Here is a 13,341-nt window from a genome sequence, read left to right as displayed (position 1 = left end):
TTTCATAATTATTTGGTGATACGTTCGAGGTGTATTTCTTTTACTATCAATTTAGAATGGCAGAGTCCAATGGTTCTGCCGCTGCAGGCTACCGGCCGCGGCGAAGCAGCTCCATCGCAAACCACAGTCAAAGAGGAGGAACAAATTATCATACACTTTACAGAAGAGATTCCAATGTGTCGACGGCCAGCTTCATGGATGATGTCGAGATGGCACATGATGAAATGTTTTCGGGTGCCATTTCTGAATCAGTTCCTTCTAGTATTGCATCCTTCGCGCATCGGCGGTCGCGAGCAGATTCTTCAGCAAGTTTCACATACTATCAACCAAACGACGATGACGAGGAGCTTTCACGAAGTGCCGAGGACGAAGATGACAGTGCGATAATAGACGAGGAAGACGATGTCCAATACCAAGAGGAAGATTCGGATTTGGAAGCTGCTGAATTGGCTTTGAGAAGGATATCAACTGTGGAATCCAGAAGTTCCGTGCATGATCGATTATTGCGCAGCGATAGTGCAAGAACGGATGGAAGTAACCTTGGGCAAGGTCATCGAACAAACCAAAAAATATACATCATTACAGAGGACCTTACTATAGTAGTGGCAGGTTTTCGAACTAGTACATCTGGGTTTGCGTTATACTTAGCCATTTGTATCCTTTCCTTTGGTCTTGGTTATCTTTTGTTACGATGGTTACCGCGCTGGCAAGTCCGTATCATTGGTATGCCATCACCATTGAGAGAATGTGCTTGGGTAGTCATTGAAGTCAGTAACAATCGTACATTCAAATTCCAATATTCTTTCCAAACTACTCATGTGCCCCCTTAGACTATAGCCACAGTCGTGCTGACTTCGTTTGTGTGTGTAGAACCAATGGGGAGAATTTGTTGTACAGGATGTCGAGTCAAAAGAATACGGACGGTCTCTGTCTACAGTCTTTGGCCTTTCCCAAAAAAAGTATTCCATGTCTTACGATTATGACGACGACCCCATTTTGGACAATCTACGTATTCTTGACTACCGCTATATGCGGTTCTCATTCAATCCTTTGAAAGATAGGTTCGTCCTATGTAATAGTGAGTATTATTTTCATTTCTTTCCCCCGAGTTTCAATAATCAGGGTGAAGGACCAAACTTGGAGTTTTGAACGATTGGGAAGCTGGGAATCGTTTGGAACATAGTTTGGCATTCTAAATGAACCTTCAAACCGGTTCAACGACCCGTCGTTGTATTGCAGCCCGGACTATTGAAAACCATAGGCTACTTCGTGTGGAGCGTATTCTCACACGATCATAGCTGAATCATACTAACCGGAACTTTACAGGCTGGAAGGACCCGGCATGGACAGATGTGAAGTCCATTCGTTCTGGAATTAGTGGAGAGGAGAAGGAGAACAGAGAGCTAGTCTTTGGGAATAACATGATTGACATCAGGCAGAAGACCGTTCCTCAACTTCTTGTAGATGAGGTATTTTACATTCTCTTATGTGAAGAGAAAACTTACTAAATGTTTTAGGCTTTCCATCCATTTTATGTCTTTCAAGTGGCCAGTCTTATTTTATGGTCAATGGATCAGTACTATTACTATGCTGCGTGTATATTCGTCATATCCGCGGTGAGTATCACTACTACACTTCTTGAGACCAGATCAGTGAGTACGCCCGACAGACCATTATTGTATTTTGTATGCTAATGATTTTTACCAAAGACAATGAAACGATTGAGAGAAATATCACGATTCGAATGTGACGTTCGTGTCTTACGTAATTCATTCTGTGGGTTATGTAGTTTTTCTCCCCTACAAACATCAATTAACTTTTTCAGGGCGCTATGTTCCATCGAGCGAACTTGTTCCAGGAGACATCTACGAGGTTACGGATCCGGCCTTAGGACAGTTTCCCTGTGATAGTCTACTGCTCGCTGGTGATTGCATTGTCAATGAAAGCATGCTCACTGGTAAGTTTTACAAAGCTCGGAGTAACACATTTCTGACTTCTTTAGGCGAATCCGTCCCTGTGTCCAAAGTTCCAGCTACCGATGAATCTTTGCGGCTCCTTAACCTTTCTGCTTCATCTGTGGCCCCTGAGCTCGCGAAACACTTCTTGTTTTGTGGGACTAAAATTATCAGGGCACGTCGTCCTCATGATGATAATGATGGCGAGGCAGTTGGGCTCGCCATGGCTGTCAGGACCGGCTTCAATACCACGAAAGGTGCATTGGTTAGATCCATGCTCTTCCCAAAGCCTTCAGGATTCAAGTTTTACAGAGATTCGTTCCGGTACATATCCGTCATGGGCGGCATTGCAATGCTAGGATTTGTTGCATCATTCATCAACTTTGTTCATCTGAACTTGGCATGGCACTTAATTGTTGTCAGAGCCCTGGATCTGATAACAATTGTCGTTCCGCCAGCTCTGCCCGCCACACTTACAATTGGAACCAATTTCGCCCTGGGACGCCTTAGGAAGAAGCAGATATTTTGTATCAGTCCTCAAAGAGTAAATGTGGGTGGAAAGCTCGACATTGTATGTTTCGACAAGACTGGAACGTTAACCGAGGATGGTCTGGATGTTCTTGGTATTAGAGCTGTACACCAGCCGGCAAATAGATTCAGTGATATTCTCACCGATGCGCCATCACTGTTGCCCGGCGCGGCTTATGAACGCGATCCTACAGTCGACTACAACATCCATAAAGCCATTCTTTACACGATGGCGACATGCCATTCCCTTCGAGTTGTTGATGATGAACTGATGGGTGATCCATTGGATCTAAAAATGTTTGACTTTACTGGTTGGTCTTTTGAGGAAGGGCAGCACAACTCTGGCGACACCGATGATGAGGAGTCTGGAGGATTGTCACCTTCAATCGCCCGACCTCCGGCGGGCATGGAATACGATTTGGATGATCAAGATAACGCCAATAAATCTCCTATCGAACTTGGTGTTCTCAAATCTTTCGAGTTTGTCTCCCAGCTTCGCCGAGCCAGTGTGATCGCTCGGAAGTTTGGGTCTCAAGGGTGTGATGTTTATGTAAAGGGTGCCCCTGAATGCATGAAAGACATTTGCAAAGCGGAAAGCTTCCCTAGTGACTACGAAGATCTTCTCGCTTATTATACCCATAGAGGCTTTCGCGTCATTGCCTGTGCTACGAAACACATCAAGAAGATTAACTGGGTGAAGATGCAGAAAATGAGCCGTGAAGACACTGAATCGGAGTTGAACTTTATTGGGTTCATTATCTTTGAGAACAAGCTTAAGCCAAGCACAGCCGGTGTATTGGATGAGTTGACTGAAGCTGGTATTAGAAAAGTCATGTGTACAGGCGACAATATCTTGACGGCCATTAGCGTCGCCAGGGAATGCAATCTCATCGACAAGACCGCTCACTGTTTCGTGCCTCACTTTATAGAAGGGAACTCGCTAGACCCAAAAGCTCGATTATCATGGGAGAGTATTGACAATAGCATATATAGACTCGACGACCAAACTCTAACGCCACTTCCTCCGCCGGTGGAAGGCGACGCCTCGTTACCTTATGATATATCTAATCTGAGGAATTACTCTTTAGCTGTGAGCGGAGATGTCTTCCGCTGGATTGTGGATTTTGCGCCCACAAGCGTTCTTCAAAGAATGTTAGTCTGTGGTCAAGTATTTGCGCGGATGTCGCCTGACGAGAAGCATGAGCTAGTGGAGAAACTCCAGAGTATCGACTACTGTTGCGGATTTTGTGGTGACGGTGCGAACGACTGTGGTGCTTTAAAAGCCGCAGATGTTGGCATATCATTATCTGAAGCAGAAGCTTCAGTCGCTGCGCCATTCACTAGCAGGGTGTTCGACATTACCTGCGTTCCTGAAGTTATACGTGAGGGTAGAGCAGCTTTGGTGACCAGTTTCAGCTGTTTCAAGTACATGAGTCTCTACTCGGCCATCCAATTCACGTCCGTGAGCTTTCTATATGCATCTGCATCAAATCTTGGGGACTTTCAATTTCTCTTCATCGATTTAATACTCATTCTGCCTATCGCTATTTTCATGGGATGGACTGGACCTTTTCCTATCCTATGCCAGAAACGCCCCACAGCCAACCTCGTGTCAAGAAAGGTGTTAACACCACTCTTGGGTCAAATAGCCATTTGCATCCTTATTCAAGCCGTTGCATTTCAAGCAGTGAGACGACAGCCTTGGTTCATTCCCCCTCATCTTGATAAGGACAAATCCAACATTGAAAATTCGGAAAACACTACACTATTTTTGGTATCTTGCTTTGAATACATTCTTTCCGGAATCGTCCTAAGTGTGGGGAAGCCATTCCGTCAATCCATGGCACATAACCGTAAGTATTTACAGATCTTCCTCTACTGTTCTCAATAACTAACACTGACCCAGTACCATTTGTCGTCACAATTGTCGTGGCATTGCTGTTCTCGTTATATATGCTCTTTGATCCGTCTCAATGGTTGGCGAATTTTATGCAGTTGACTGAAATGAGTTGGGACTTTGAGGTATTTATCCTGGTCCTAGCAGTTGGATATATTTTCCTGGCATGGTCCTCTGAAAACTATTTGCTACCAAAGCTTGGAAAGTATTTGGGGATTTTAAAGACGTCAATCACCCGGAAGCCTAAGCAGAGAAAGACCTACAAATTGGTGTTGGAGGAGATGCGCTTAAGTTCACTGCAGTAATGATTGCGGTGTGTGTACAAATAAGAAACAGTGTAACAATATGTATATATAGACAAGCTAGGTAATAGATGGTTCGCAAACTAGCAGTGCGGTCTGACGACAATGGCAGAAATGCTGTATCTTGTCGAATCTCATTGAAATATTGAATCTACTTGGAACATTAGTTTCATCGAGTAAATTATATTTTAGCAGTCTTGAAATTCACAACTTATTCGATTCTTGGAGACGTGCTACGTGCTACTTATAAATTAGAAAGGTTAGTCTGCTAGGCAGGTGCAAGCGCAGGTACGGGTCCTAGTTTGGAAGCTAACAGAGGAGCTACGGGCACCGGAGTATCTTTCGAATGATGATTAAATGATGATATTGCGCACCCACCCCCGCGCTTTGATGAGCTCTTCTAAACTCTATATGTAGCATTCCTCAACCTCTAAAGAAGTTTACCTTTTAGTTTCTTTAGTTTCTTAAGATAATTTACTGTATAGAAATTACCTGTTAATTCTCCAAATTTTCAATCCTTTTTTGAGCTACCAATTATGAATTACGGTAAATCTAATCTACGTCCTTTCAAGACCTTGCATCACAGTGGCAACTGACATTCTCCCAGACTGGATCCTCGACGGAGGATATCTCCCAAATGCTGTAATCCGCCTTGGTATCCGTCGCCAATTGCGTGAGCGTATTGACCTTATAAAGAGTACCTCATTAGAAGAAGCGTATGAGCGTAAAATGAGCTACGTAGAGCTTCTGCGTAGTCGTCCGATTGCCATTGAGACGGCTGCTGCCAATGAACAGCATTATGAAGTCGGAACTGGTGTTCTTGCTGCGTGTCTAGGGCCAAGAATGAAGTATAGTTGTTGTTTGTATCCTAAGGGGAGTGAAACTTTGGGTCAGGCGGAAGTGGAAATGTTGGAGACTTATGTGAAAAAGGCTGGGTTGGAGGATGGAATGAGTATCCTGGATCTTGGGTGAGTCGCTTCTGAGTTCTAGAAACAAGAATCATGGAAAGGGGATGGGGAAGGCTAATATATTTTAGATGTGGTTGGGGTTCAGGAGCATTGTATTTTGCGGAAGTTTTCCCAAATTCGAAGATCACGGCGTTCTCGAACTCGAGAACCCAGAAGCTCTACATTGATGGGAAAGCCAAGGAGAAGGGTTTCCAAAATCTGACAGTGATCACCGGGAACGTGGTGGATTACGAATTCGAGAAAGATAGTTTTGACCGAGTTGTATCCATCGAGGTAAGTCACATGTAAAGAATTCATTTAAGTCAGTGGCTAACAAGGGGAAGCTTTTTGAGCATATGAAGAACTATGAGCTACTGATGGCAAAAATTGGAAGAGCCTTGAAGCCAGGGGGGAAACTGTTTGTCCATATCTTTGCTCACAAGACTACACCTTACGACTTTGAGGAGGGATGGATGAGCACACATTTTTTCGTAAGTATAATACATTCTCCACATGACAATCCTTCGATTCAAAGTGCATTTTGGTGTTACATCTAATGTATCCTTTTTCCTGTCTTCGGCGTTTTTTCTTGATCGTGCCCTAGAGCAAAACCCTCCCACTTTAGCAGCAATCACTGACTCGTTGATTTTGTAGTCTGGAGGTACCATGCCATCTGCGGATCTGTTGTTATTCTTTCAGAAAGATCTCAAACTTGAGAGGCAATGGTGGGTGAATGGCCAACATTACGCAAAGACTTGCGAGGTATGTACATTGGTTAGTTTAGACTTGTCTGTTCCTCGCTAATAAATCATGTAGGATTGGCTGTCAAAGATGGTAGCTAGCAAGCAAGAGATTTGGCCCCACCTAACAGAAACATATGGCGAGAAAGATACCGCAATGTGGTATTACCGCTGGCAAATTTTCTACCTGGCAGTAAGTTGCTTCCCCCATCTCTTCGTAGTTTTTATACTAATTTAATAACAGTGCGCCGAGTTGTTCGCGTATGAAGGTGGAGACACCTGGGGTGTATCCCACTACTTATTTGAGAAGCCCATCTCTGCGTAATAACATAGACACTGTAGAACCCATAGACTGCGTATAATTGATTCAATTTCAACTCCAATGCCCAATGATATTTCCTTCCGTATGTACAGGTCTTGGCCCACTATCGGTATTGTGATTCCAAACTGCCTTGGGTGGTATCTTCTGAATGTCAAGTCCTCGCAGTAGATTGATGGATCCCAATTACCGCCATATCCCCTCCTCATTTAGTCGTTCAGTGATCCCAAGGGTGCTTCCAGCCCAACAAGGCAGGACCTAAGTTGTGTCAGTATGCGTACTGTCCGTCTAAACTCAAAGGGCAGCAATACCATCTTTCTTCGCACGATACATCAGCTGTATATAAGTTAGCATGCAGTAGTGGTATCAGGATTTAGGAGTACATACGAAAAACCACATGCTTGCTCCCAATGCTGTACCAGCAAATCGATATAGAGGTGGAGCTCTGTAGAGTCCTCCGGGTCCTGGAGGTGGTTGTGCCATTGTGCTAATGAAATGGTTAGTACGGCTACGTATATACCAAGAACAGATTTGCTACTACTTGAAATAGAGTATTGGAGACTAACGGTGATCGATGGCTTGTGTTGTTCAGAAGTGAGTGTTTAATGTGCCGTATGGGTTCCAAAGTCGCCCATTCGCAACTTTTGGGGTCCGGCCCGAGAACCAAGTAGTAAGCTGTGGCCTGTAATATAAGGACACCATACAGAAAGCTGCTCGCCCCATAACCTTGAACCTTTGTACTTAATTAATTCACTTTCTGTATTATGTACTTTATAGATTCGACGACCCTATTCTCTCCCCAACCAATTTCTTGTTTCTTATTGTCTTAAGGAAGGGTTACAATGCTGTTAAGACCTAGTTTAACCTCGCACCACGAGCCCTGAAATAAAAGCTTAGTTTCCAAATATTTACATTTCTATCGAAGGCTCTCTCTGAGACAAACGTCATTTTTTTACACGGCGGAAAGTCTCGAAATTTACAGCTGCACGCACGATCGCATACTCGATAACCTACGCGCACGAAACAAGAATCTCTCCTTGCATATACGCATTCTGTCAGAATGGCGACCCCATCACGACCAGTGCCGGCAGCTACCAATGGCATTCATAGCCCAGAATATGCACGGCAACATACTCGGCCACAGAACACGTTCCGCGGCTGCTCAAGAATCACAGATTATGAGGTTATGGGGAAAATTGGAGAGGGTACATTTGGGGAAGTACACAAAGCCAAGTCTAGAAAGACAGGTATGGTTGTTGCTCTAAAAAAGATCCTGATGATCAACGAGAAGGATGGGTTTCCAATTACAGCCCTTCGCGAGATCAAGACTCTCAAAGCTCTTTTGCACCCAAATGTCTTGAATTTGGAGGAGATGGCCGTCGAGCACCCGCAAAAAAATACCGATAAGAAGAAGAAAGCTATTATGTACATGGTCACTCCATATTTCGACCATGACTTATCAGGTCTTCTGAAGAACCCGAACATCCACTTTACGGAACCGCAAATTAAGTGTTATATGCTGCAATTGCTTGAGGGTATGCGGTACATTCACGATCACAACATCCTTCACCGGGACATCAAAGCCGCAAACATTTTGATCAACAACAAAGGCATACTTCAAATTGCAGATTTTGGCCTGGCGCGACACTATAACGAGCCTGTACCAGTTGCAGGGAAGGGTAATGGAGAAGCAAAGGCGCATTATACTGTTGTAGTTGTTACAAGATGGTACCGTCCTCCAGAGCTGTTTTTAGAACTGCAAAACTACACTCCAGCGATCGATATTTGGGGAGTCGGGTACGTTTTAACTTCCTTATATTTGAATGGCTGACTAAATATTCGCAGTTGTGTTTTTGGCGAGATGTTCCTCGGAAAGCCAATCCTTCAAGGCGAGAGCGAGGAGCAGCAGCTTAAGCTTATTTTCGATTTGTGTGGCACTCCCAATGAGGAAAACATGCCAGGGTGGAGGTCACTCCCCAAAGCTCAAGGTCTGAATTTTAGCCCACCGCGCCCTTCGACACTAGCTCAGAGATTCAGAGAACAAGGCTCTGGTGCTATCTCTTTATTGCAGGAACTGCTGAAACTCGATTGGAGGAAGCGTACCAACGCAATCGATGCGTTAAAGCATCCATACTTCCGAAACACGCCTTTACCTATGAAACCACACGAGATCCCAATTCTGGAATCATCACATGAGTTTGATTCAAAGCAGCACCGGGGACAAAAACAGGCCCCACCACCTCCCAAAGGAGGCGATGTGGGCATGGGGCCAGACCAATGGGAGCGGAACGGGAGTGGACCAGGATATGATAATTACGTCAGTCATCGGGGTCACCAAAACGGTCGCTACCCTCCCCCTCCTCCTCACGGTGGCTACAGAAACAGTGGTCCACCACCTCCACAATACGATGACCGCAAACCAGCGTGGAGACGAGATGATCGAGGTTTACCACCGCGACCACCACCTACAGATTTCGCTTATGATGGTGGAAGATCAGACCAACATGGTCACCGATCCAGATCCCAAGATTTAGATGGTCGCGGCCATCGCGATCGTGATCACGCGCCCCTTCCTCGGAGTAGAGCAGGAGGTGGTGGGAATATCGACACATACATTCCAAGTTATAACATGAACCGGCGACCAAGAGACGACCGCCCACCAGGGGCCGACCGTTTACCACGAGATGACCGCCGAGACGACCGACCAAGACACAGTAATGGAGCCAGGCACGAATACGACAGTCGAGGTTCCCGTGATAGCCGAAGTCGTACCCGCAGCCCCATTAATGATCGTGGGAGGGATCGATATAGAGAACGCGAACCTATAGGAGATCCTTATTCCCATCGTCGTTGATGACACCTTTCTAGGTGCGTTGTTACATTATTATCTTTACATTTAGCGTGCTTTGGGGTTCGTGACGGCGGGGATATTTATCTTCAGATATTCGGTTGCTCATTCATAAGGAGTGGAGTCAAAGGGATTGGCGTGGGTAGCTTTTGGCTTTGGCTGTACCAAATTGGCGTTTGTCGTTTCAATGAATTTTTACAGCATTTGGGAAAGGAGGAGGGATCTTCAAAATATCATCGAAAAGAAGGAGGGTTGGCCGCTGGTTGTTTAGCAATTTATTCAACAGCCAAGCCTATAAATTTTCTCAATACCTACATTTCTCGGATGGGAAACATGACTTTGTAATCAATATAGGAGGATGGGTCAATGGAAAGGGGTTTCTTCCATCCAGGAAGACTCAATGAAAAAGGAGAAGAACCCGTGATTTGGACCAGAAGAAGCTGAACTTTTTTAATGGAAAGGCATGATGGTTGCGTTGCGCATGCTTTACTATGGATACCTACTTCGCTTTTTTGTATTATTGTACACACACACACATCTATCATAGCATATTAAATAAACTTGGAAGTTCAAAGATTCATGATGAAAATTGGTCTTTGTTCTTTTAATTTTTAAATTCTTTTAAAAAAAATAAAAATAAAAATTTATTGGAGAAAGAAATATGAAACTCACTCCCCTAGTAGCAAATTATCACCTGTTTTGTTAGAGGTAAGATTATTTGAAAGGAAGATCTTAATCTTACCTATCTTAGATATGTATGTATATCCAGTAGACTCGATCTTTTGTACTTCAACCCCGCCTTACTTTCACTTTCACTCCAATCTCCTTTATATCTCCGTCTTTATCTATCGGAAGCGCTCCTAGAAATGTAGCGAGTGAGGTAAGGCAGGCAGGTAGGAAGGTAGGAAGGTAAGTATATCTTTGTTTGTATTACGTTGAACGAAAGAACTTCTTGTGTGAGGGACACTTGTATTGAGGTTAAAAAAAGGAAGAGCTACCACATACAATGTAAGGAAACCCTTGTGGTTGATAGTAACGCTATTTTAATTTTACAAAGTGTGCCGGTTCCCTTGTCAAATTGTGCGCCGTGATGCCATGCCTACGAATTATCATGCCCTTTCTAATACATCCAAACTCCATACCATATTCACCAGCCAGTGAAAATTAAAAATTAACATATCTGGCTCCATAAAACTACCCAGCATCAATTCGGTTTTCTATGCGATTGTGGAATTAACCTACGATGCGTTAGTTCCCCGTTCACCTACATAGGGTTTGAAAAGGGGTAACATACTTTAGAAGTTCAAATTCATTGTACCTCTTCAAGTATCTGTTACCACGCCTGTATGCTTTTAATAGATCACCAGGATGTTTATGGTGAACTGTTCCGCCCACAAATTTGACGACTTTTGACGCATCATGAAACATAGGATCGAAAACGAGAAGATTTTTGGTGCCATCAGTTTGTTTTTCGAATCCAATAATCGTCATCGAGTGGCCTGGCATGTAGCAATTAGATAGGCACCCACAAGAGAGAGGTTGAGGATCTACCTGGATGTTGAAAGTATATTGGAGGGAGAGAGGTCTCTCGGACTTTAGATTCGAAATCAACACAATTGTCGAGAAAGTATTCCTCCACTTTTTGATACAAGAGATTAGCCGCTGGACCTTCCCCTTTATCTTTTCTGGTTTTCAAGGCCGCAGTATCACATCTGAGAATGTAGTTAGTACAAGGTGAAAGTGAAGGGTCATAAAAAGCATACGGGATTCCTAGGGAGCAAAACATCGCTTGAGCCTATTTATTCATGTTAATTAACTGACATGATATCCAAGTATAAAAAAGCGGGAGTTAGGGGGTATTCTCACATCAGGAGTTCCGATGTACTTCCTCGTTCCACGAATTCCACCAGTTTCTATTCGACCTTGAGAATTAATTCCTTGATCCCAAGCGTTCTCAATATAGTCTTGAATATCAAATATTGTTGGAACACAATCATTGAAGACGTTGTGACCAGGAAACTGAGATCTAATAATGTATGAAGACATCATTTGAATGTTTCTGTAGCCACAGAAACCCCCTAAACATCTGGTTAACAGGAGAAATCCGTCAAGGAGGGAGGGAGGTCATACCCTCTCTCAGAAGTTTTGAAACATGGAGAACAGCCGGGTCACACAGGTAAGCATAACTTACTGAACGATCCTGATCGAGGAGCTGAGCGAGTACGGGGATGATACCCTCTGCCTGATTTGGGCAATATTTGACCCTCCGCAATTGTCCATCTGCATTAATTCTATTGATCGTCTTATACTGGCCATCTGATTGCAGTAATTTTACAAGCCATTGTGGCATTTGCTTCTCATGAGCATGAGGACCAAGCTCTGCTTTCTGTTTATAATTGAGATCAATATCATGTGACATGGAAACATTGAGAAAGTAAGAACCTACCCCTAATTGTCTTGGGCCCTTGACAGGAGTTTTGGGTTGGGACTTCAGAGAAATATCAGGCATTTTCAAGATATCCTTCCACGCCCTTTGCGAGACTTGTGCTGGCGGTGGTTCTCGTATTTCGTAATCATGCCCATCGTCAATATTTCGAAGTGCATGTGAGAGTTTCGTACCAAAACTAGCATCTTTACTAACACCTTTCTTGGTCCCATTCCTAGAAGATTCTGATGCGGGAGTATCTGATTCCATATTACCATCCTCTTCTCCATGCATCTCGACATGACTTTCAAGCTCATCAAACAACACCATTTCACCACAGCCATCAACCGGACAATCAGCGTAGTTAACATCTTCTTGATCAACCATTGCGATAACACTTGCACTATCTTTGGCTACAAATGGTGATTCTCCCTCAGCATGCAAAGTTTCCATGTGTAACTTTGATCTCATCAGTAAACCGTATTTCTATTTCAATGAAATGCAGTATTCGGGAAGATTAACAAACCATTATTTGATATTCGCTTTCTGTTTGGTAGCCACAAAAGGGACAAGGACAAAGGGTTTCTTGTACCTCTGGCATTTTTGGCTTGCGCTCATCGATTTGTTTTACTAACAGAGAAAGAAAGGGTTACAAAGAGGAGGATTGTCGTTGTGGCTGAGAACGTCGAAGAAGTATATGGACAAGGGTCGGTCGTACGCAATATTAATGAAGGAGTGGAATAGTAATTAGATAAACTTTATGTACAGTAACTTTTGATTAATCACGGGAAATATGAAACTGGAAGAATATGAAATGATTGTGAGTAAGTGAATGAGGGAAAAGGAAAGGGAAGGAAAGGAAGGATCGAATGGATGAATGAATCGTCGTTTTGCTGACTGTGACTATGATCACAACGAGGCTGCGAATACGAGTGTACGATGCGGCGGTGGAGGAGGTTGACAAGAAAAGTCCAGGCTGGGTTGGCATAACATCATTTATTATTCATTATATGGCAGGTGCGAAATGTGACGGTTCCCTCGGTTGAAATTAATCGGGGTCTTCGTTACTCCGTGTGCAAATCTCGGATCTGGGTTATTATAATTCTGGCAAAGCTTTTGATGGACAAGAAAAGGAAAGGAAGCATTTATTTATACTTATTCGGAGTGAAGAAAAGGTTTCTGCAACATTACACTAAAGAGGGACATTATCGACATTATCAGGTGAGAAATGCGGCCAACAACGCCTTACAAACAAGTACCTACTAGATAGCAGCTACCTTTTTCTGGGTACCAAGTTGAATCAATGTTCCAGATTTAAATCTCATGATCTCTCTTTTTACCAGAAGCTTCGAGACGACAACATTCGAATTTGTGATCACA

General features: G+C 43.7%; 4 protein-coding genes across 4 annotated transcripts; 2 read left to right on the top strand and 2 right to left on the bottom strand.

Annotated features, from left to right (window-relative positions):
- Positions 1-56: 56 nt before the first annotated feature.
- SS1G_00201 (hypothetical protein) lies at positions 57-6,694 on the top strand (the record flags this gene model as incomplete). The annotated part of the gene is made up of 15 exons (XM_001598065.1): positions 57-767; positions 871-1,078; positions 1,327-1,469; positions 1,518-1,616; positions 1,710-1,776; positions 1,826-1,957; positions 2,003-4,336; positions 4,390-4,505; positions 4,955-4,982; positions 5,290-5,650; positions 5,719-5,923; positions 5,974-6,120; positions 6,284-6,391; positions 6,446-6,562; positions 6,614-6,694. The coding sequence occupies 15 exons, from the start codon at positions 57-59 to the stop codon at positions 6,692-6,694; spliced, it is 4,857 nt and encodes a 1,618-aa protein (XP_001598115.1).
- A 288-nt stretch (positions 6,695-6,982) lies between these two features.
- SS1G_00200 (predicted protein) lies at positions 6,983-7,171 on the bottom strand (the record flags this gene model as incomplete). The annotated part of the gene is made up of 2 exons (XM_001598064.1): positions 6,983-7,024; positions 7,076-7,171. The coding sequence occupies 2 exons, from the start codon at positions 7,169-7,171 to the stop codon at positions 6,983-6,985; spliced, it is 138 nt and encodes a 45-aa protein (XP_001598114.1).
- Positions 7,172-7,748: 577 nt separating this feature from the next.
- On the top strand, positions 7,749-9,542 carry SS1G_00199 (hypothetical protein; the record flags this gene model as incomplete). Its single annotated transcript, XM_001598063.1, has 2 exons — positions 7,749-8,485; positions 8,534-9,542. 2 exons carry the CDS (start codon positions 7,749-7,751, stop codon positions 9,540-9,542), a joined length of 1,746 nt encoding a protein of 581 aa, XP_001598113.1.
- Positions 9,543-10,740: 1,198 nt separating this feature from the next.
- On the bottom strand, positions 10,741-12,414 carry SS1G_00198 (hypothetical protein; the record flags this gene model as incomplete). Its single annotated transcript, XM_001598062.1, has 7 exons — positions 10,741-10,753; positions 10,831-11,035; positions 11,088-11,248; positions 11,300-11,331; positions 11,403-11,614; positions 11,667-11,922; positions 11,983-12,414. 7 exons carry the CDS (start codon positions 12,412-12,414, stop codon positions 10,741-10,743), a joined length of 1,311 nt encoding a protein of 436 aa, XP_001598112.1.
- Between the last annotated feature and the right edge of the window lie 927 nt (positions 12,415-13,341).

Source organism: Sclerotinia sclerotiorum, genomic scaffold (genome assembly GCF_000146945.2).
Source record: "Sclerotinia sclerotiorum 1980 UF-70 scaffold_1 genomic scaffold, whole genome shotgun sequence".
NCBI lineage: Eukaryota > Fungi > Ascomycota > Leotiomycetes > Helotiales > Sclerotiniaceae > Sclerotinia > Sclerotinia sclerotiorum.
This window is presented reverse-complemented; position numbering and strand designations above follow the sequence as displayed.